This window comes from Centropristis striata, chromosome 15 (assembly GCF_030273125.1).
Source record: "Centropristis striata isolate RG_2023a ecotype Rhode Island chromosome 15, C.striata_1.0, whole genome shotgun sequence".
In the NCBI taxonomy this organism is placed as follows: Eukaryota; Metazoa; Chordata; class Actinopteri; order Perciformes; family Serranidae; genus Centropristis; species Centropristis striata.
Window position 1 is genome coordinate 35,867,194 of NC_081531.1, and position 24,101 is coordinate 35,891,294.

Consider the following 24,101-nt stretch of genomic DNA (forward strand, 5'->3'; position numbering starts at 1 on the left):
AATATTTTAATATAAAATCATTTAATCCTTATATATATACTATCTATCTATCTATCTAGCTATCTAGCTATCTTTTGCTGACTTATGTGTCATCTTTGTCGTAAGGAAAACGCCTTTCGAAAGTTTTTAAAAAATATAAACTTTATTTATACTTAAACATCAGGAAATGCCAATGGAGAGGTCATGTACACAGGACAAAAGACATCATAATAATAAATTACAAAAACACAATAAATTAAAAAAACACAAGCGTGAATTTGCAATAGCTGCGACCATGTTTGTGTGTGCCAAATTTCAGCCTCCTGAATTTTGACTCACGGACGTGATTATTAGCTTGACGCAAGATACATTATGATCAGTTATGATCCCCTCTTAAGATTCATATCTTTTCTTAAAATCTTAAAACCAAAGATAACTTTTTCAGACCTTGAGGGGGGAAACAGGGAAACAATGTCTGGCTTGTTTTCAGAATCTCTTGGAGTAATCACAATACCAAAACAAGTAAAAAAGAAAAAAAAAACTTCAATATGAAGATCACAGAATTAGCAGGAGACAGAGAAAGCTCAGCATGATGGATCATTTTGACTTATGATACATAATGAGTGAAAAAAAATATTCAAAAACATGTTATCATCAAAATATTTGTCTTATTTACAGACACACTTACTGTACATACATTTATAGCAAGTCTTCCATATTTTTTTTGCAGTGAAGCAATATGATGCCCTTTTAGGAAAAACATTACGCTACAGTTAAAATCATGATACAGTGCACAATCTGGTATTATTTACAATATTGATATACTGAGAGAGAAAGTTTTACAGTGCAATTTTGTATTTCAACGCCATAAACAGGCATCTAACTGCTTGTTCATTTTAATACTGTTTTTCAAAGTGCTTTTAAATTGTTTTTGGTCCTCTTCATAAATGTGCTCCTCGCTGGTGTTTTTCGTGAAACCAAGTGTTCCTGATTTTTTTTCAGCATGTACACTTTCTTCCATTTATGTTTTTGACTGCCGGACATCTGTCCACTCCATCTTGGTGCTCTGCAGCGCCTGAGTCTTCTTCTCATCCACCTGCACATAATCCACTCTGTGCTCATCAGAGAGGAAGGGCTTCTGCTGGACATAGAGAGGAAGAGATAGAGAGGAGTTCAGTAACTGATGAATATCCAACATGAGAATAGTTCTGCTGCACGCTAACTGTATGCAACGTTTAATTTTTCAGGGAAATATATTTTCCCCCAGATTATGTTTATAAAATTCAGTTGACTATTTAAACCAGGGGTGTCAAACTCAAATACACAGTGGGCCAAAATGTAAAACTTGGACAAAGTCGCGGGCCAACTTTGATATTTATTGAAAAAATTGACCTAAACAAGTTCAAACGAAATGGAACAAGCAAAGCTTGATATAACTTAATATTGCAAACATGCAAAATCGAATATCAAATAAAACAAACAAACACATCAATGGCATTCATTTCTTCAATAAAATTTAAATAAAAATCGTATGTCCCTTTATTTTATATGCTGCCTTCTTTAAATTTAAATTTAACAGTAATCTTTTTCCACAGGCTAAAAATAAATGTGAGAATAAAATAACAATAATAAACCAAATGACTAATAATAATATCCTTCAATGAATGTGCAGCCATTCAAGCCTTGGACTAGCAAGAAAAAGTGCATAAAGACAACTTTAATTGTTGCTCAGTTTGCTCCACACTGATCTACTGTGTTCAAGCCAAAACACCAGCAGAGCATTCTGGGATTTGTAGTATTATTTGCGCTGTAAAATACCGGCGGGCCAGCTCTGGTTGTCATTTGGTATTTCCTCGCGGGCCAAATATAATTATACTGCGGGCCAAATATGGCCCACGGGCCAGAGTTTGTCACCTCTGGTTTAAACCCTTTGAACCCCAACAAGCAGTTTCAGGACGTTTTGGACTCTTTTACTCACTGTGGCCTTGTATTCCACTGCAATACATGAAAAATATATATAATATATATAAGTCCTGCAGTTCTATGGTATCAGCACAGTTATGGCTAGAAGTGGGAACAACTCAAAAATGTCTTTTGTGCAGAATAACATTTATAATAACGTAAATAATAATTGAATAAAAGTATGTAAATCGACTTTCTCAGATAAATATATTTTTTTTAAATTGGAATAAAACAGAATTTCTACCCCCCACATGCTCTCTGTAAATAGATTTTCAGTGAATATTTGTCATGTGACCGTTCATCTCAGCAGAATCAATCATGGCTTCACAGTTTCTCTGAGGAGCAAAATTACATTTTTAACAGGATATAGTTATTTCAAATGGCTTATTTTTGGCAACATTTTTAAATGAGACATGTAGACGAAAGTGATTTTGACGGAAATGTTGCTATTTTGAGTTTTGCTTTGGTCACTTTTTCTAATGTAAACTTTCGGGGACCGGTGAAAAGTTAAAATTTTGACAATAATGCCTGTTTTTACAGTTTCTTTATACAATAAACAGTGTATTTTTGGTGATTACCTAAAGAAAAACATACATTTGAAGGGCTCAGGTAAACTTCTGTACTTAACCTTTATCACTTACATAATGTACTTATCTAATGTAACGTAACTTACATAACAAACATAGTTATTTTATGTTTTCCGGTGGGGAAAAAACAAAATACTTTTTCCTCAATTGAGAATGCAGATTCATTGCATAAGAGCATATCTTTAGGATCATATTTTGGATCATGCATTTGATGTTGTGGACAACATTCAATGCTTCACCTCATATTAGAAGCAGTCTTACAAGAACAAGTACAGACAAGTTGTTGGTATATTTACCTGCAGGGTGAACACTGATTTGGTCATTTAAATGGTAATAATACAGGTCAGTGGAGCTAATAGTAGGTAGTAATGTAAATGTAATTGATAGTAATGATATAGCCCTGCTGAGTGTGGTCTGGCTGAGCTGGAGTGAGTTGTAAATAAAGCCTTTCACAATGTCAAAGACTATCAAAGCAGCTGATCTATCTCAGCTCCAGACAGTGACTTCCTTTGTTAACTCCTCAGCAACACTTAAAGCTTGTAGAGTCTTGTCCAGAAAAATGTAGTAACTTTCTGCAGAGGCTACAGTAACACGATGGTGCAAGATCAATCTGTTCTTATAGATGTAAGACATGATTTTATTTTTTATTTTATGATTATTAAAGGAACACTCCACCGTTTTTTCATATTAAAACATGTTATTCGGGTAAGTAAGACGAGCTGATACAGACCTCTTGCGTCTCAATGCGTGCACTCAATCGCCCTGGCGTGCGGAGCTACTTGGCTAGCACTTAGCTTAGCCCAGTTCATTCATTAGGATCCAAACAGATGGACAGTTAGAAGCGACCAAACTCCTCCACGTTTTCCCTATTTAAATACAGCTACACGAGTAGTTAAACGACCAAGTATGGCGACACAAAATAAAACGTGGCGCTTTTCTAAGCGGATAAAAAGGATAACTATAATGTATGGCGGAATAGCACTTGGGAGCACTTCGACTCGGCGCAGTAATATCATCACTCCTGAAAAATTTTCTCCCCTCAGGAGTGATGATATTACTGCGCCGAGTCGAAGTGCTCCCAAGTGCTATTCCGCCATACATTATAGTTATCCTTTTTATCCGCTTAGAAAAGCGCCACGTTTTATTTTGTGTCGCCATACTTGGTCGTTTAACTACTCGTGTAGCTGTATTTAAATAGGGAAAACGTGGAGGAGTTTGGTCGCTTCTAACTGTCCATCTGTTTGGATCCTAATGAATGAACTGGGCTAAGCTAAGTGCTAGCCAAGTAACTCCGCGCGCCAGGGCGATTGAGTGCACGCATTGAGACGCAAGAGGTCTGTATCAACTCGTCTTACTTGACCGAATAACATGTTTAAATATAAAAAAACGGTGGAGTGTTCCTTTAAGGACAATGTAAATGTATGTTATGCATGTGATCGGAGCTTACCTTCTGCACAGGAGAGGGGGATGCAGAATTGAAAACCAGTGATAAATAGTCCAGGTTTGATCTTCTGGCCCATTGTTGAACCGCTCCATCCTGTTGAGAAACAAACAGATCAACACCTTTGAGTCATCACTGTTGACAGGTAGAACCATCTGGAAAACGTTTTGCACATGTGCTACATTGTCATTATGCTGATTAAATAAAAAAGATGGCCTTCGGCTGTCCATTTTCATATGAAGGAAACATAAGAAGCTGCTTGTGTCCAGAGGGCGTTGACTCGCGGCCAGTCAGCATGTTGAAGCTGTGTGACTAATATGCTTTTCTTCAGACTTCATTCTCTGAAAAATCAGTTGAATAGGCGTCCATTCCAGTAACAACATGACACTGTTACACATGCTGACGCCATGAAAGGTCTGCAGTGTGATGATTTACATTTTGTATGGGGAAAAATGTATGATTCATTATGTAGTTATGGACCACATGATGAAGGGAGGTGAAACGGTTTGCTGACTTAATGAGCCTTATGGTGAAAAAGTGTATTACGGTCAGAGCTACTTACAGTTAATATTATGAAATCTATATTTATAAAATAAACGCCAGATCGGATCCAATTGCCTGATATATTTTGGTTCATTAAAAGAAATTTAAAAAAGCACAGTCTAAGGCAGGGGTCCCCAAACTACGGCCCGCGGGCCACTTCCGGCCTGCCAAACAATCCCTCTAACCATGGCCTGTTTTTTAAAAATTGCATTTATTATATATTTACTTATTTATTTGTGTTTTTTGTAATTTTATGTCTTTTTTTTTGTGTCTTTTTTTGATAATTTTTTGGTAATTTTGTTCTTTTTTTATCATTTTGTGGTCAATTTGTGACTTTTTTGGTAATTTTGTGTCTTTTTTTGGTCATTTCGTTCCTTTTTTGGGTCATTTTGTGTCTTTTCATATTCATATTCATATTTCATATTCACCATGGCAGTGCAGTTTGTCTCTCCATCTCTTGGATTGTCGCCTTTCTCAAATCTTCTTTCAAGAGGTAAACAGTTCACTGCAAAGCTGTAATAAAAACATTTTAAAAAATCATGTCAGATTTATAGAAACTGAGAAGCATGATAGAATCCTTAAACGGGGTGAGCATATTTACAACCAAGACAATTAGAGTTAACTTGTAACAATTCAAAAGTAATATCTAAATCTGACTGAGAACTAATTGTAAACAAAATGTGTGAAACCTGCTATTATCAAGATGTTTTTCTCTCACCATGAGTCAGTCATTGTTCTCAGAGGGAGATGAGTGGGACACTCTGTGATTGTAGAGAGGCCTCTCAGGTCAAGAGGTGGAGGTCGAGCTGTGAACCCAGAAAGGAAAAAGTTATTGGATTGGTTGTAATTCTCTAACGTGCTACAGAAAGGCCAGCTTTCAAACACGCACTGCAAAAAAGCCAACGTGTATTTTTTGGCCTAAAACAGTGATTTAAGTTGGTAAAACTTGGAAATATAAATTATTGACATTTAGGGCAATAATGTAAGTTAGCACCACAAAGGAAGCCAGTTGTCTGCTCAAAAACAAGTTGGTGAGTTGTTGTTACTTATATCTTTAAGTTGGGGTTCACAACAAGGGACAATAGTTCTGATAACTCTTATTTCTTTGTTGGGAAATGCGGGAAAGCGGTGAAATTCAGTCATTAGCGAAAGCTAGCGGCTAACTGATGCTAGCGGCTAACTGATGCTAGTGGCTAGCGGCTAACTGATGCTAGAGGCTAACTGATGCTAGCGGCTAACTGATGCTAGCGGCGCTGCTTGTTACAGCTACAAGAGTAGCCATTAGCGTATCAATGCTAACTCAAAATTGTGGTCGCAACATTAGCTGACATTTCATAGCGGCGTTACAATCGTGCCAATTCAGCACATTGCAGAAGTTAGCAGAAGTAAGGATTAAAAGTTATTACAATGTAAAAAATTATAAGTTAGTACAATTTACAGTTGAGTTGACAAAAATCTGAATTCAGAGTTGAGCAAACTCAAAAACAAAACTTAAAATATTTAGTTTAATTGTCCAACTTAAAATTTTATCGAAGTTTGTTGCCTTGAAATTTTGAGTTCACCCAACTTTTCTTTTTTTGCAGTGCAGTGGAGTTAGTTTATTTGTTTATTTAGAAGGATCCCCATCAGCTCGACTATAAAGTGGAGCTACTTTAAGTGGGGTCCACATTTAAAACATATATAAATAAAATATATTTATAAAAATATATATTCACATAAAATGACAAGCATATTTATTCCAATCATGGCATACTGCATCATGTTGTAAGGACCATTGTGTGGAAAATCTATTTTCATAACACCTGCATGAATCCTGTACTGACATTTCATGAACATAGAAATGTAAATGAGTATTTAATTGTCATTTTATGCATTTGCAAAACCTGTTAAAGACCACATGCTCAAAAAACACTATGAAGACCCTCGGCCACAGATAGCTGTGTAGAAGTTAACCCTCTGAAATGTATCATTTATTTGAAAGATCGGCAAAAATACATTGTTTCTTTTCTAAAGAAACCGTAAAACAAAGAGACATTAATGTTGGAATTTGAACTTTGTGACAGTTCTTAAACGACTAATAGGTTACAAGTGTTTTAGTTAGAAAAACAAAAAAAAAGCTCAAAATTGTGATATTTCTGTCAAAATCTCTTTATTCTACATGTGTCATTTAAAATGTTGCCAAAAAAAAAACACATTTGGAATAACTAGATCCTGCTAAAACATTACATTCTGCTATTCAGAGACACTGAAGCCATGATTGATTCTGCTGAGACGAACGGTCAGGTGACAAATATAAGTAAAAATGCAAATAGTTCAATATGTACACTGTGAAAAAAAATCTGTTTAATTCACGGTAAAATACCGGCAGCTGTGGTTGCCAGAACATCACCGTAAAAAATACAGTGAGCGTATGTAAATGTAAATATCAGCAAAAACTGTAATTTATACTGAATAATCCCATTACTTTTAGGATAATTGTTTCATCGTGGTATTTCTCCATTAACTTTGCATGAAAATTTTAGATTTTTACAGCAAAACTGTGTGTTTTCTACAGTTTATGGCGGTAGAATTTAAAGTTTTATACTATTCTTTGATTTACAGTAATTAAAAGTATATACTACGGTGATGTACAATGTTTAATTTTACAACCTATTTCTGATGCATTTTGACAGTTTTTTACTGTAATTTCTACAAACATCTTTTACAGTGTAGAATATGTGGAGATCCAAAAAAAAGATCCAATCAGAGTGATTGTGACTCTTACCTCTCCTCAGGCGAGGTTTGAGATGGCGGTGAATCGGAGGCGGAGCCAGATCTCCAGGTTGACACATCAGTGTGCCGAGAGTCACGGAGGACTCGAAGCTGCAGCTTGGGTTGAGGAAACTGAAGGTCCTGGGGCTCATGGGGATGTAGCCGTCACTCTCAGTGGCGGGGACGGAGGGAGACGGGGACGCCATGGGGACATAGGACTCGTCCTGGTAGCTCTGAACCTGCTGAAAGACAAAGCATCATGAGGTAATTATGGTACAGGAGAATCTTTATGTGCTTATCACATTATTCTGATGGTTTTTATTCTTAGAACGATGATACAACCCCTCAGGGTGCTAAAGATGTACATTTTCCAAATCCTACATATGTTTTTTTAAGAGAATAGCTCAACATTTTGATGATAAAGGTGCATGGTCTTCTGTGGACTTCTGTTTTGAAGCCCCCAATTGAGCATTTAGGTCATCACTATTGGATTTTTAGAGCCAAAAGAGGACAAACATGGACCTGGCGGTTAACTTAAAGATACAGAAATGAATGGCTGACTCCTTAGAGCAGCTATTCTCAACCTTGGGGTCGGGACCCCAATTGGGGTTGCGAGATGATTTCTGGGGCTCGCCAAATCATTTTGGAAGTCAGCTCTGTCTCCACTGTGTTAAAGTGTTCATGTGTTAATGTGTTTTAGTCTTTTTGGTCATTTCGTGTTTTGTTTTGTCATTTTGTGTCTTTTTTGGTCAATTTGTGTCTTTTTGTGGTCATTTTGTGTCTTTTTGTGGTCATTTTGTGGTCATTTTGTGTCTTTTTCTGATCATTTTGTGTCATAAAATCTAAAATATATATATAAATGCACAGACAGAGAGGTGTTTTAGTTGTTGTCTGCTTCATTATTTGTCCAAAATTCGTCGTATCAACTGAGTTTGTATGATCTGAACTGTGAGTCACTGTGGGTCACTTAATGTCTTTTTTTTGGGTCATTTTGTGTCTTTTTTTTATAATTTTGTGGTCAATTCAATTTATGTATTTTTTGGTCATTTTGTTTCCTTTTTTTGGTCATTTTGTGTCTTTTTTTTTTTAGTCATTTTGTATCTTTTTTGGTATTTTTTTTTTCTTTTTTTGGTCATTTTGAGTCTTTTTTGGTCATTTTGTTTCCTTTTTTTGGTCATTTTGTTTCTTTTTTGGGTGATCTGAACTGTGCGTGTGAGATTGTGTTCAGTGAGTGGGGGTCGCAGACAACATGCATGTTAAATTGGGGGTCGCGACTCAAAAAGGTTGAGAACTACTGACTTAGAGTGTCTTTAGATAAAACCAAATGCTGAAGTTTTTCAAGTGTCTAAAAACTTACAATTAAAGTTAAAAAATTAAAAGCACACTGTGAAATGGTCAAAGACAAATGTCTTGATGAAGTTTTGCTATTGTTCGGCCCCATTTGCTTTAATTTATCAAGATTTTTCAGTTTTTGGATTCTTTGTTTTCTAACAAAGAGTAACTGATATATAAATGATCATTTTGGGGGAGAGGTATTCCTGTGATATTTACTGTTTCCAGTTTTTGTATTAACCTAACCTAACCCTCTCCTGACTGTAACACTATATTGGAAATATTATAAATCTTACTACATTTGCCAAAATGTCAAACTATGAAACTTGTGTTGTTGTTTACTTTCTCTGCTTTTGATGATTCTCTTACCAAATTAAGACTCTGCCTCCGGTTCCTCATCAACCTGCTGTCAGCATCTCCTAAAATAACAGAGAAATGATGGAAAATCACCTCTTACAATCAGATACTGTTGAATGCTGCACCATCATTACAGCACCAGGGTTTCTTTAATTCAATTCAATTCAATTGGCTTTATTGGCGTGACATAACAATGTATATATTGCCAAAGCAAGCATCAGAAAAAAAGATAACAAGGTAAGGAAAGCAATATTTACAATAAATTATTATAATTCTGTTATTCATTTTAAAAGAAAAGAAAAACTAATAACAATAAAAGAATATGTACAATCATTGAATTACAATCAACATATAATTTATACAATCTAACTGTATCTATCTACTCTATCTTTAGTTGAGTGCAGCTTTCTCAGGTTTCTACACTGTGAGGACGTACCTATTCTGAAATGGTCCAGGCCTGACAAAGAGGTCCTCCGGAGGAATAATGCACCATGGTTTGAGAAATGTCGGGCACTTGTTGGCCTCGGCCTGTGAGCTCCTTCATCACTCAGCTGCTCCGACAGGTGGTTAGACTTTGGCGGCAGCGGAGGAGGCGTTAGTCCATCGCTGGCCTCAAACGACGCAGAAGAAGAATACGGTTGGTCGAACTGGAAGACGCTGGCGGCACAGTGGCGTAGTGGGGACGAGGAGGACGACGGTAGAGCCAGGGAGGAGCACGGAGCGCTGAAAGGAGGGTTACTCAAGCGTCCGTGGAGGAAGACGGAGGATGTGGGGCTGCAGTTAAAGATGGAGGACGAACAGGAATCAGTGCAGAGAGGTGAGGGGACCATGTCCCGGACAGCGTCTTCTGAGGACTTCTGCTCCAGAGAGATCTCAGAGTTCGAAAAGCTGTCGTTTCTACACATATGGAGGAAAAATAAAGACATTGTTAGTATTAAACATGAATGAATGCTATCATGATGTCCTCAGAGCTCCAAGCTCAGGCCCACCTCTTATAGTTACTTTATTCAAATATACAATACCGGTCAAAAGTTTTAGAACACCCCAATTTTTCCAGTTTTTTATTGAAATTCAAGCAGTTCAAGTCAAATGAACAGCTTGAAAGGGTACAAAGGTAAGTGGTGAACTGCCAGAGGTAAATAAAAAAAGGTAAGCTTAACCAAAACTGAAAAATAATGTACATTTCAGAATTATACAAGTAGGCCTTTTTCAGGGAACAAGAAATGGGTTAACAACTTAACTCTATGGAGTCTTGGGCTATTTTGTCCATTTTTGAATTATTTTCATGTCTTTGTAAGTCATTTTGTGTCTTTTTTTGGTCATTTTGTGTCTTTTTTTAGTCCTTTAGTCCAACATAAAATGTGATTTTGAATCTTTTTTTTACTTTCAAAACACTATCATGCTCAATCAAGAATTTTAAATGTTGCAAATGTGCATTAATTTCAGAGTACACTGAGACATTAAACTGCATCATTTTCAATTAAATTCTGGAAAAGTTGGTGTGTTCTAAAACTTTTGACCAGTAGTGTATATTTGCATGCTTTCACACAGGTTATGTGGCATCAGTCAGCTTATAAATCTGTTCAAATTCTGCCCCCTTTTTTTTGATAGAGAATTGGACTACGGAGTCAAATTGTGGAATAAGTTCAGTGTGGAAGTACAGAAAAGCCAAAACATAAGACAGTTTAAAAACAAATATAAAGACATCATCTTTACAAAGTACAGAAATTTAGAAAAGCCTCTGTAACATGGACATATGGAGACTGTAATTTTGTAATATACATAGTAATTGTATTTATGTTTATAATATTTATATATATATATAGTAAATAAATTGTTCATAGTATATATATATATATATATATATATATATATATATATATATATATATATATATATATATATAATTATTTATAATATTTGTATGTGACTATATTGATTATTCATATATGTATATACTGACCGTTAAGGGGTAGGACAAAATACGTCTTTTTACTTCTTCCTACCCCCTTTCGAGCTTGCAGAAATGGTCTGTTTCTTTCAATTTTTTTGCTTTTTTGTTTTGTATTTTGTTTATTCATCTATTAATATTTAAACTTGTTTTTTTATTGATTGCGTGTTCGAAATAAAGACAATCAATCAATCAATCAATTGGGTGTTGTGGGCATAATAGGTCAAGAATAAATGTCACATAGAAGTGGTGAACATCATCTGAAAGCTGGAGATCTGAAGATGCAGCTCAGCACAATGTATCAAGGTGGTCTAGTCATAAATCTCGAATAAAATGACTTAATTAATCAATGGAGTAAATCTATTAAGGTGTACTAGGGTTCAGAGCATTAATGTTTGGCTTTATGAAGTAAATATCCATGTTCAACTATGTCCCGTAAATTGTTGCAGAAATATTTGGTTTGATACCATTTGTTACACACATTTGATGCTGAATTAAGCAATTTCTGTCTATTTGAGAATGGATAAATAATGACCAAAACCCCTGCAGAATATTACATCAATACACCAAGACCTTTGTAACAACATAGAAAAATCCATGATGTGATTTGGTTTCAGAAGACATTTTTCAGATTTCTGTTATGTAAACTGTTTTGCGAAGCCTCCTTATTGTCAATATACAGCACAGGCCAAAAGTTTGGACACACCTTCTCATTCGATGCGTTTCCTTTATTTTCAGACTATTGAAATTGTAAATTCATCAAAACTATTAATGAACACATGTGGAATTATGTACTTAACAAAAAAGTGTGAAATAACTGAAAACATGTCTTATATTCTAGTAAGCAAAGGGTGGTTACTTTGAGGAATCTAAAATACAAGACATGTTTTCAGTTATTTCACACTTTTTTTGTTAAGTACATAATTCCATATGTGTTCATTCATAGTTTTGATGCATTCAGTGAGAATCTACAATGTAAATAGTCATGAAAATAAAGAAAAACGCATTGAATGAGAAGGTGTGTGTCCAAACTTTTGGCCTGTACTGTATATCACAGGAATACCTCACCCCCAAAATGATCATTTGTGTATCAGTTACTCATCACGATCACCTTGAATTCTTGAAGAAAACAAAGAATCCAAAAACTGAAAAATCTTGATAAATTAAAGCAAATGGGCCGAACAATAGCACAACTTCATCAAGACATTTGTCTTTGACCCTTTTCACAGTGTGTTCTTAATTTTTTAATGTTAATTGTAACTTTTTAGACACTTGAATGGAATGTTTTCAGTTATTTCACACTTTTTTGTTAAGTACATAATTCCATATGTGTTCATTCATAGTTTTGATGCCTTCAGTGAGAATCTACAATGTAAATAGTCATGAAAATAAAGAAAAACGCATTGAATGAGAAGGTGTGTGTCCAAACTTTTGGCCTGTACTGTACCTAGGAAAGCATACTTTATTGACTTTATTCATGCATATTCAACAGAGATGGGCCTTCGTCTGGAGCTCAGCAGTGGGATGCTGTTGGAGGTTTTACAGATTGTACATACCTTACACGCCCCGTCTCACACTGGGAGAGAAACAGGTAATCCAGTGGGTGACTGGAATCTGGTTGGCTGGATACAGACACTCGGTCAGAGCTGTCAGGTGACGGATGAAGAGATGTGGGGGTGTGAGGAAAACCTTCTTCTGAACTCTCTGTTGAGAACAAGCAGAGACAGACAGCATGTGAAGCGTGACAACCACAAAGGAGTGATAAGAAAACTGCCATCATGCATGCAAACCATAAACAAACTGGTTTCTTCCATCTAAACCACACTGTTCATGGAGCAGGTGGATTTAAAAGGAGGTATTTTTTTTGAAGGCACCTTGAAAGTAGACATGCATGAGCCCTGTTCTCTCTTTTGTTTATATATCCTCCAATCTCTTCGTCAGATTGGCTCTTGTTCAGAAATTTGTTTCATTCCATTTCACTCAAGGCCGCTGAGTCAAGGCTCTCACTGCAAAACCATGTGGGGGGAAAAATATCTTTTCAGCTCTCATGAAACATTTGCTTCCCTTAATAGACGTTTGTGCTCTCTTGTGGGTGCAGAACAACCTTTTATATTCCTCTCTGCAAGTTATCAGGTGCCATTATTCAGACGGTCCTGTTCTCTGAAAACCCTCAATTAATAAAGCAACATCCTTCTAAAATATACAAAAACCACAGCAACAATCTGCATCACAGTTTAGAGTGTGGAATTTAATTTTGCATGATAATCACCGACTTGTGTGTGTTTATCTCAGAGCTTAATGAGTTTTAGGGTAACATGCAGGGCAGGATATCAGCAGAAAGCTCTATCTGCTTCACACAGACGACACTGTTCCAACAGACTAAATATCACCAGAACGATGCTTTCACTGGAGGAAACAACAAAGCAACAGCATCATCCTGACAAGATAGATTGATCATATTTTAGCACAGTAGTTCTCAACCTTTTTGAGACGCGACCCCCAATTTAACATCCATGTTGTCCGCGACCCCCGCTCACTGAACACAATCTCACACGCACAGTTCAGATCACCCAAAAAAGAAACAAAATGACCAAAAAAAAGGAAACAAAATGACCAAAAAAAGAAACAAAATTACCAAAAAAGACACAAAATGACCATCAAAAGGAAACAAATTGACCAAAAAAGACACAATTTGACCACAAAATGATAAAAAAAGAAACAAAATGACCAAAAAAAGAAACAAAATTACCAAAAAAGACACAAAATGACTAAAAAGACACAAAATGGCCCAAAAAAGGAAATAAATTGACCAAAAAAGACACAAATTGACCACAAAATGATAAAAAAAAGACACAAAATGACCAAAAAAAGACACAAAATGATAAAAAAAGACACAAAATGACCAAAAAAAGACACAAATTGACCAAAAAAGACACAAAATGACCAAAAAAAGACACAAAATGACCTAAAAAGAAACAAAATGACCAAAAAAAGGAAACAAATTGACCAAAAAAGACACAAAATGACCAAAAATAGACACAAAATGACCAAAAATAAACACAAAATGACCAAAAAAGACACAAAATGACTAAAAAAAAAACACAAAATGACCAAAAACGAAACAAAATGACCAAAAAAGACACAAATTGAATTGACCACAAAATGATCAAAAAAAGACACAAAATTACCCAAAAAAGACACAAAATGACCCAAAAAAAAAGACATTAAGTGACCAAAAAGACTAAAACACATGAACACTTGAACACTTTAACACAGTGGAGACAGAGCTGACTTCCAAAATGATTTGGCGACCCCCAGAAATCATCTCGCGACCCCAATTGGGGTCCCGACCCCAAGGTTGAGAATAGCTGCTCTAATGTAGGTGGATCAGTTTGTAACCATTTACGAGTCATTGCTTTTTATGTTGCTACAGTCAGTATTTTTAGAAGATATTTGTTATTTCCTCTTATTTCTTCTGGCAGCTCCCCCAAACATTGAGCTGTACATGTAAATGGGAATCTGCTGCATTGCCAACTAGGTTATCACATACAAGAAATTACTAAAAAAATAAAATAGAGATTAAGGCAAGTACTGCGAGTCAAAACAGCAGCATAAATAGAGAATAAGAAGAATAGAAAAAAATCAACATAAAAAATATTTAAATATTAAAAATTTAAATATAAACAGTAGAAACAATATAAACTAATATGGAGTTAATAAAATAAGGTTAGGAGCTGTGCAAACAGGAATGTGCAAGTTCATTAAAAAACAATCAATTAATCAAATTGTATTTACATAGCACCTTTCAAACAAATCAAATGTAGTGCAAACTGCTTTACAGATTGAAACAAAAAAAACAACAACAACAGCAATAACAGCATAGTATATAGGAGAAAATGATATGGAGACCAATGCTCACTGGATAATAACATATACATTGCAAGATAAGGGCATTATGTTAATATAATGGTGTCATTTTGGCCATTTGTTAAAGAAAATATGTGTTTCAAAACTGCTGTCGGGTTGTTGACTTCAGAGGGTTAAATTAATGAATTAATGAAACTGTAAAAACAGTTTCTCTCTCCCTGTGTTTGGGTACTTTTGGTATCTTTACAGGTTTCTGCCCTCATTTTAAATCTTCACTGGGATAAACAAGTCAAATGTTTGAACCGATCCACCAGAACTACCTGACTGAATAGTTTCCATTATGTTGTAAGAGCAAAACAGATGCTGTGTGAAACTGACCACGTAACCACTGTATGGTGTTGACATATATTTCTACACTTCTTCTGCTAAAACAGCTGTTCTCAACCTTGGGGTCGGGACCCCAATTGGGGTCGCGAGATGATTTCTGGGGGTCAACAAATCATTTTGGAAGTCAGCTCTGTCTCCACTGTGTTAAAGTGTTCATGTGTTAATGTGTTTTAGTCTTTTTGGTCACTTAATGTCTTTTTTTGGTAATTTTGTGGGGTTTTTCTAGTCATTTTGTGTCTTTTTTTGGTAATTTTGTGTTGTTTTTTTTATCATTTTGTGTCTATTTTTGGTCATTTTGTGTCTTTTTTTTTTATCATTTTGTGTCTTTTTTTGGTAATTTTGTGTTGTTTTTTTTTGTCATTTTGTGTCTTTTTTGGTCATTTTGTGTCTATTTTTGGTCATTTTGTGTCTTTTTTTTATCATTTTGTGTCTATTTTTGGTCATTTTGTGTCTTTTTTTTATCATTTTGTGTCTTTTTTTGGTAATTTTGTGTTGGTTTTTTTTGTCATTTTGTGTCTTTTTTGGTCATTTTGTGTCTATTTTTGGTAATTTTGTGTTGGTTTTTTTAGTCATTTTGTGTCTTTTTTGGTCATTTTGTGTCTATTTTTGGTCATTTTGTGTCTTTTTTTATCATTTTGTGGTCAATTTGTGTCTTTTTTGGTCATTTTGTTGCCTTTTTTTTGGTCATTTTGTTTCTTTTTCAGGTGATCTGAACTGTGCGTGTGAGATTGTGTTCAGTGAGCGGGGGTCCCGGACAACATGAATGTTAAATTGGGGGTCGTGACTCAAAAAGGTTGAGAACTACTGAGTTAGACAATTGGCTAGAAATCGTCAAAGAGATGAATGAGTTGGAAAGATTGACTTTCCTTCTGAGATTGGAAAAAGATTTATATATCGGCAAAAATGGACAAAAATGGACATCGTATTGAAAGGAATAACAGACGTGGTTGGTGGTTTTCGCACTCTCAGTTCTTAATGTCACTTGTTTCTCCTCCACAGTAATCTCTGTTTTTAGTGGTGAGATAATTGTGAGATAATTATTTGTATTTTTATGGCTTGAGAAGTCTGGAAGTCGGGTAGCAATGCTTGTTGGACTGTGTGTTTGTATTTCTTATTTTTAAGTGGTAAAAAAAGAAAAGAAAAGAAAAGAAAACCTACTTAAAAAGATTCTGATTCTGATTCTATTTCTGATTTATCATAGCCAGAACCTGTAAAAAGAAAAAGAAAAAAGAAACTTCTATCAGGAAATGTCCCCAATCTAAGCTTGACATTGTGACATTTTATTAAAATCACTTTATTCTACATTTCTCATTTAAAATGTTGCCAAAAATAAACCGTTTCCACTTTGAAAAACGTTAAATTCTGCACTCCTCAGCATTACTGGGAAGCTAGGAATGACTCAGCTGAGACCAACAGTCATGTGACAAAAAAATCTGCAAACCTTCCTGAACTGCAGGCTGCTTACACAGAGCCGAGGGGAGAGGACAGGAGAGTTTGTTTGTGCAGCTGGTAAACAACTTGTGTGGGCCAAGGTTATAATAGTTTTGGATTTTTCATTACTTTTAGTTTTAATTTCGTTGTGAATTTTTGTTTTCAAATTCAGTTAGTTTTAGTTAGTTTTTAGAGTGAGTTTTCTAGTTTTAGTTTAGTTTTTATTTTTTGAAAATGCTTAGTTTTAGTTTAGTTTTTATTAGTTTTAGTTTTTTGTAATGGGGTATTTGTTGGGTGCCAGATTCAAAGAGGTCATAATAAATGTTTCCTTTATTTCCTTTGGTTTATCATCTCAGCCCCAATAAGGTTATTAACTCTTACAGTTCTGGGTGTTTTGAATTTTGGTTCCAGTCTCAGTAAACATATTCACCATGTGTTGCATGTTCAAATAGAAACACTGAATTATGAATGAAAAAAGTTGAAAAAAACAAAAACTAAGGACATTTCCACTATAATTTTAGTTAGTTTTGTAACCACAAAATACAGTTTCAGTTAGTTATCGTTTTTTTAAAAACTCTAGTTTTTATTTTTATTTCAGTTAACGAAAATGTTTTTTCAATTCTAGTTTTCGGTATTTCGTTAGTTTTCGTTAACTATAATAACCTTGGTGTGGGCACAAAAATAATGTATAGATTCCATCTTCTGCAAACAGATAAATAAATAAAAATTGATTTGATGACAGTCTGATACACGTTTTGTCTCCTAGTGATTAACTTTATGTACTTTGATTGACTTGAGCGCTCCGTTTCTATTCCACTACAGATATGTGGAAAAAAAACTTGATGATTTTAACTTAATGATGCAACCAAGTGTTGTTTTGTTGTTGCTGCTGCTGTAAAAAGAAGATATAGTCTGTGAGATATAAGTTATGATCTGTATCACATGGTGTTAACCACAATGTGATGACGCTGCATTATGTGACGGTTAAGGAACTCCCTTATAGAGATATTTATCTAAAACGTCAAACTTACGGGACCAGAGGTGTGGTTCAGTTTCAGACTTCTGATGATTACTGATGATTACATGATGATGAATTCTATCAACCCGACCACGAGCTTAGATCCGTCATATACATGGCAAATTAACTCTTCAAGTCTTGATTCTCCATCTGTGTTTTTTAAATGTAGATTAAAATGCTGCACAATGTTACAGTTTATTTTAATTTAATGCAAATTACTAGGACACCATGGAAATGTTGCAGCTGTTTTGTACATCATTGTATATATATATATATATATGTATGCATATGTTATATCTTAAGGATTGTTTAACGCCCCTACAACGACCGCAGATCTACATATTCTCAGTTAAAGCTGCACTTTGGATGTTTTTGAGGCTAACTGAAATTTGGAAAAGTGGTAAATGGACTGCATTCATTCAGCAGTATGGACTAGAATTGACCATATACTGCACTGCAAAAAAGCCAACTTGTATTTTTTTATCTAAGTTGGTAAAACTTGGAAATATAAATTATTGACATTTAGGGCAATAATGTAAGTTAGCACAACAAAGGAAGCCAGTTGTCTGCTCAAAAACAAGTTGGTGAGTTGTTGTTACTTATATCTTTAAGTTGGGGTTCACAACAAGGGACAATAGTTCTGATAACTCTTATTTCTTTGTTGGGAAATTCGGTCATTAGCGAAAGCTAGCGGCTAACTGATGCTAGCGGCTAACTGATGCTAGCGGTTAACTGATGCTAGCGGTTAACTGATGTTAGCGGCGTTGCTTGTTACAGCTACAAGAGTAGCCATTAGCGTATCAATGCTAACTCAAAATTGTGCTCACAACATTAGCTGACATTTCATAGCGGCGTTACAATCGTGCCAGAGAAATTCAGAGTAGAGCAAACTGAAAAACAAAACTTAAAATATTTAGTTTAATTGTGTTTAATTGGGATTGAAATGTAGCTACCTTTTCGTTGAGAGATCACCAGAAACACACCGTTTATCATAAAAAGAGCCTGTAAAAACATTAATTGAAGTTTGAACTTTTCTGAAAGTTTCTGTTAGAAAAAGTAACCAAAACAAAGCTTAGAATTGTGATATTTCTTATTTAAAACTTTGCCAAAAATATACAGTCTGGAATAACTAGATCCTGTTAAATACATAAAATTCTGTGCTTCTCACGAACGGTCATGTTACAAATATTCACTGGAAATCAAACAGAACTGAAGGCTGTTTCGGCTCCAAATTTCGTCACCGGTTCAATACCACAGAACCTGAATCTGGCATGGTTTGGCTTCACTTTTGTACTGTGGGAGGAAGTGGAAATGCGTCTACCATTCTTTATACAGTGTATGATATTTCCCACTAAAAACGCTTTCACTATTTCACCACATTCATACATGGATGGCAGACGCTGCAATGCAAGCAGCGGTTGGTGTTTAGTGCCTTGCACAAGGACATTTCAACACTCTCTAGAGAAGCTGGGAGGACTTTGACGTCTTTAATGCTGAAAAATGATGCGGCTTGTCAGTAAACTGCAGCATTGTGTTTGATGGTTAACCACACTGCACCAAATAAACAAATTGTTTTGACCTCATTCTCAGGTTTGTAGTTCGCCACGTCCTGTGTGGGATCAAATGACATAGATTTTTTTCTAGAAATTGGATGGGCTTCTGTTTTACTCCAATACTATGAGATTTTCAGGTGTATTTTTTCAACATTTCAAACTGAATATGTGTTTACCTGCATCTTCCAGGCTCCCAAACTGGCAGATCTGACTGATGCTATTGATCCAGCTGTTCATCTCCTCCTCCGTTTTGGCCACCAGGTAAAACACACGAGACGAGGTCTTCACCACAAAGAGGTGCTTCCCGTGAAAGTCTCGCTTTATCCTGAGCTGCCCGTTTAGCATTTCCACCTCACACTCCTTCAGATCGATGGTGCGGATCGGCTTTTTCGAGTTCTTGCTTTGATAATATTCCAATACATCTGGATTGCCGCTCATGCGACCTCTTCGAAGCACAAACCAGCGTTTCCTCCATGCCTGCAGGAGAAAGAGAGTTCATGATGTTTCTTTAAGTTTTGACTTAACCCTATAAAGCCAAGTGTATCATATTAGATACAGTTATTTTTGAGACCTCTACATCATCAAAAACCTGATGTATACATGTGTTGAAGATAAACAAACTGAGCAACAAATTGCACAAAAATACCAGATGTAGCAAAAATGATATGCAGGTTCCACAAATGGATCATTGCTGCATTAAAAAACTTCAAATCTGCAGATGTATGATGTTGTGTTATATGGAAAAAATATGTATTTTGCATGGTTGAGGATAAAGGAAAAGTCAAAGTCTTAATAGGTTAAAAATGTTAGGGTTTATATGTTTTTGTTATTTTGAGAAAAACAAACTGTGAGCAACAAAATGCACAAAAAGACCTGATGTATCAAATATGATACAAATTAGAATTCATATATGCAATTTATTTATTTCTTAAAATTTGTCAGCAGGTTAATAAGCACTCACAAAAATTTAATTTTCTGGCAATTATTTCATGGTTCAGGCTTTATAGGGTTAATTCTTGGTGTGCATCAGTCACATTTTCTGCATGGCATTTTCCCCCCATAAGCGTTTCATTAATCGTGACAATTATATCGCAGCTTCTGCTCACAACAGCTAATTTAGCAACTCCTTTTTTTTTGCTCATGATATGGTCAGTAAGCGGAACCTCAACGCAGATTTCCCAGAAGTGCAGAGAAGAGGAAGTTCACTGTATTTATCAGAAAATGTCTAACACAACGAAAGAGTTATTTATACAATACTTGTTTACTGCCTTTACTGAGGACTGACTGAAAACGTAATACTGAAACTGTTAACAGGTATTTATAGTTCCAGATATCTACTTGTAATATGTAACGCCTGTGCGTTAGTGGGTGTCAGTTACTATCCCAGACGTGTAAGGTGTCAAATTTCATATTGAAAAAAATAGAACAATAAATGTACACCTTCACAGTTTGGTTTTGAGGCAGTGTGCATTGTCAGGGTGGAGCCTCGCCTGATATTTCTGAGGTGTGAACTTAAAACAAAATGTTGTTGTTTTTTTTGCATGTGGGCAACCTGTTCCTGTTCAAGTCAATTGGTTAATGTTCTGTTTATTCCAGGAAATGGTAAGACAAGCCACACACCACCAAAAACATATTTAAGAGGAAACCGTAACTAGACAGATGGTTTTGATCCTTTAGAAGATTCAAATATGGAAAGTTTGAGCTATGAAATATGAGTCTTTTTGTGTATTTAGGAGCTGGAATCCAGTGTCTACATAATTATTTTTGTTTCCATTTTTAAGTTAAGACAGAGCATTTCAGGATGTATCACTATTAGTGTGATTTTTCTATTTTTTTAATCTGTTAACATAGGAAATCACATCAAAAACAAGCTGAGGTTATGCAAAAAAAAAACCCACATTTATCTCAGATTTTGCTTAGTTGTCATGTGACAAAAGTAGAGCACACAGGTGGTCAGTGGTGATGTTTCTATCCACTAAAATGTTTGACCTTGACTATACTGACTTGTCTCTGTGCGAAGGCTTTCACCAGAGAGTGTTTTCACATTCCTCTGCTGAAGGCGGAGATGTCTGAGCACTTCCCTAAAATCTGGGTTTCAAACATGCACAAGGCGAGGAACATCACGACTTTGGAAAGCCAATCAAAAGACAGAAAAAGAAATGTGAAACAACCAGACCTTTCTGAGTAAAAAAAAAACCCCAAAACGTTTTAAAATCACTGCAGGTTTCACAACCAGTAACACTGTATCAGAAACAACATAAACAACAGAAACAAGCAGAGAGATTCTGATACGTTTGCTGGTCGCAAATTTCCGTCAACAACAGACTGAGAACAGATCTGAGTCTGAAGGGTCATATCGGGCTGAAACTATCGGATGTTTCCAATAGAGCAAAAAATTTTAATTAAAAAGACTTGATTTTAAACTTCTCGCATTGTATCAGGAACAATAATAATTATAATTAAAATGAATAAATAAAAATGTGAACACAAAAGAGAGTGACAAGTGAAATAATAAATGAATGAATGAACGAACAAATAATTTTTGAAAAATGTACACAAAGAGTCAGATACAAGATCAATCAATCAATCAATCAACCAATCAATAAATATTTTGTTTTAAATGTACACAAAGAGTGAGAAAATAATTAACGAATAAATAAATACATTTAATTAGTACACAAAAGAGAATAACAACAACATAAAGGATGTATAAATAGTTGATCTGTCTCAGCCTTTATGTTGAAAAGCGTGAGATTTGACATTCAAAACAATTACTTGTTCCAAAATCTATGTAATTCTATAAAAAAGAAGACTGGCAGAGGGCTTTTGAAGGGGGTCTGTGGGAATTGACTACTGTTGGAGCCAGCTTCCAGTGGCCATTTGAGGAACTTAAGTTTTTAATATTCAGTCTCGGAGATTTGCCACTTGGTCCGAACACAACAAATACAAGTTCTAATGAGTAGAGGAGCAACTTCACCGCAGATGAACGTTAGATGCACATTTATCATTATGGGAGAGAGATGAAATGCAATGCTGACAGAAAATGATGCTTGTGTTTCTGTCCAAAGTGCCACAGTAAAGCCAAGAAGCTGCTAAACAAACACCACATCAGCACCCTGCAGGCTTTAAAGTATTCTCCATCTGAAGATTTTCATTTCAATTTCAGAGCACCACAGAGCGAAGAAGATAAATGTGACCACGATGATTCAAATTTTCAGAACAGCATGAGCTTGACATTTGAATACTGAGTCAGATAGTGAGCCTGCCCTAACAACGCTCTGAAAATCATGTATTTACTTTGTTCTCTGGCATCAACTGGATTTGCATAGTGTGCTAAAATAAGTTTCTGTTTCCCGCCCTGAACCCCATCAACGTACACCTCCACCCACCCTTTTCCCTGCTCTGCTGTTGACAAATGGCCCTCCTCGTCCTCCGTTCACACAGAGGAAGTGCAGACAGCCGTCATAAAGCTGGACTATTTCTGCTTGTCACTTAAGTCTGTCTGACTGCGGCTGACATTACTTCCCATGTTTCACAATGCACACACTCATCTCACAAACACACAGACACAGAGCAGAGTGAGTGGCCAGCCCAGCATTATCACATGACCCCCAACAACCACAAAACACTGCTGTCCATGTAGGCAAATACTCGCTTTGGAATCCTTTCTGTGTCTGTCTGAAGGACATCTGCAGTTTGTGACACATTGTTATTATCATAATTCACTGGTGTTATAAATATGAAGTTCACCCACGAGCCAAAAGTAAGGCGTTATCATAGAAATTAGGATATAAAATAGATCTCAGTTTAACAAAAGCATACAAGCGTACGATGTGTTCAATAATCCTTTCACACTATAACAGACACACACACACACGCTTAGCAGCACAACATGGCATTCCCACTGCTGGCAGAGGACATAAATAAGTGTCCAGTGTGTACTCCTACTCACAAATCTCTTTAGTTTCTTCTCCGGGGGGGATTTAATGAGCCAGCCGGTGCAGACCACATCCCCAGCACTCATCTTGACTGCAGAGCGTGTCGTCCTTACCGTTGCTGCTGCTGCTGCTGCTGCTGTCTCTGCTGCTGCTGTGAAACTGAGAGCACTGCGAAGCATATCCTGTGTTCTGGTATTCAGCCCAGCCACTCCAAAAGGAGGAAGTCGAAAAACTGATCACACTGACAGAGAGAGAGAGAGAGAGAGAGAGAGAGAGAGAGAGAGAGAGAGAGAGAGAGAGAGAGAGAGAGAGAGAGAGAGAGAGCATTGTGTTTATTTTCTCATGCTAGGGGCAAGTGGATAGAGCTGCTCGGCTTAATATTACACATAATAAGGTTTGACAGGTTGAAGCATTAATGTGTATTGATTCCTGAGTCTCGTGCTGTTAAAGGATTTTATCTGAAGGTTTATGCTGAATAATGTTGTTGTTATTATGTTGTTTGTTTGTTTCTCCAACATGGTTTCTGAGCTCTACAGAAACCAGATGTGGTTTTACCAGTATAGATTGCAGCAGACATGTGACTCAACACATTTAGTCTCATGCAAGTCCCAAGTCATTTTGTCTTGGGCAAGTCAAGTCAAGTCAAGTACAGGTTGAGCCCAGTAAAGTCAAGATGTGTCCTTGTTTAACCCCTGGCTGTTTTACCGCTTTTATTTTTGTATTTTATTAGGAACGCCATGCTAATACCGGGTTTGACCACATTTTGCCTTCAGAACTGCCTTCATTTTTTGTGGCATAGATTCAACAAGGTGCTGGAAATATTCCTCAGAGATTTTTCTCCATATCGACTTGATAGCATCACGCAGCTGCTGCAGATTTGTCGGCTGCACGTCCATGATGAATCTACCGTTCAACCGCATCCCAAAGGTGCTATATTACAGTAGTTCTCAACCTTTTTGAGTCGCGACCCCCAATTTAACATGCATGTTGGCTGCGACCCCCGC

General features: G+C 36.0%; 1 protein-coding gene across 1 annotated transcript; it reads right to left on the reverse strand.

Annotated features, from left to right (window-relative positions):
* Positions 1–115: 115 nt before the first annotated feature.
* gab3 (GRB2 associated binding protein 3) lies at positions 116–23,276 on the reverse strand. The gene is made up of 10 exons (XM_059351916.1): positions 23,211–23,276; positions 19,336–19,636; positions 12,460–12,607; positions 9,389–9,849; positions 8,965–9,014; positions 7,277–7,505; positions 5,231–5,318; positions 4,941–5,025; positions 3,976–4,065; positions 116–1,120 (listed from the first exon to the last, which is right to left on the reverse strand). The coding sequence occupies exons 1-10, from the start codon at positions 23,274–23,276 to the stop codon at positions 1,001–1,003; spliced, it is 1,638 nt and encodes a 545-aa protein (XP_059207899.1). The 3' UTR covers positions 116–1,000.
* Between the last annotated feature and the right edge of the window lie 825 nt (positions 23,277–24,101).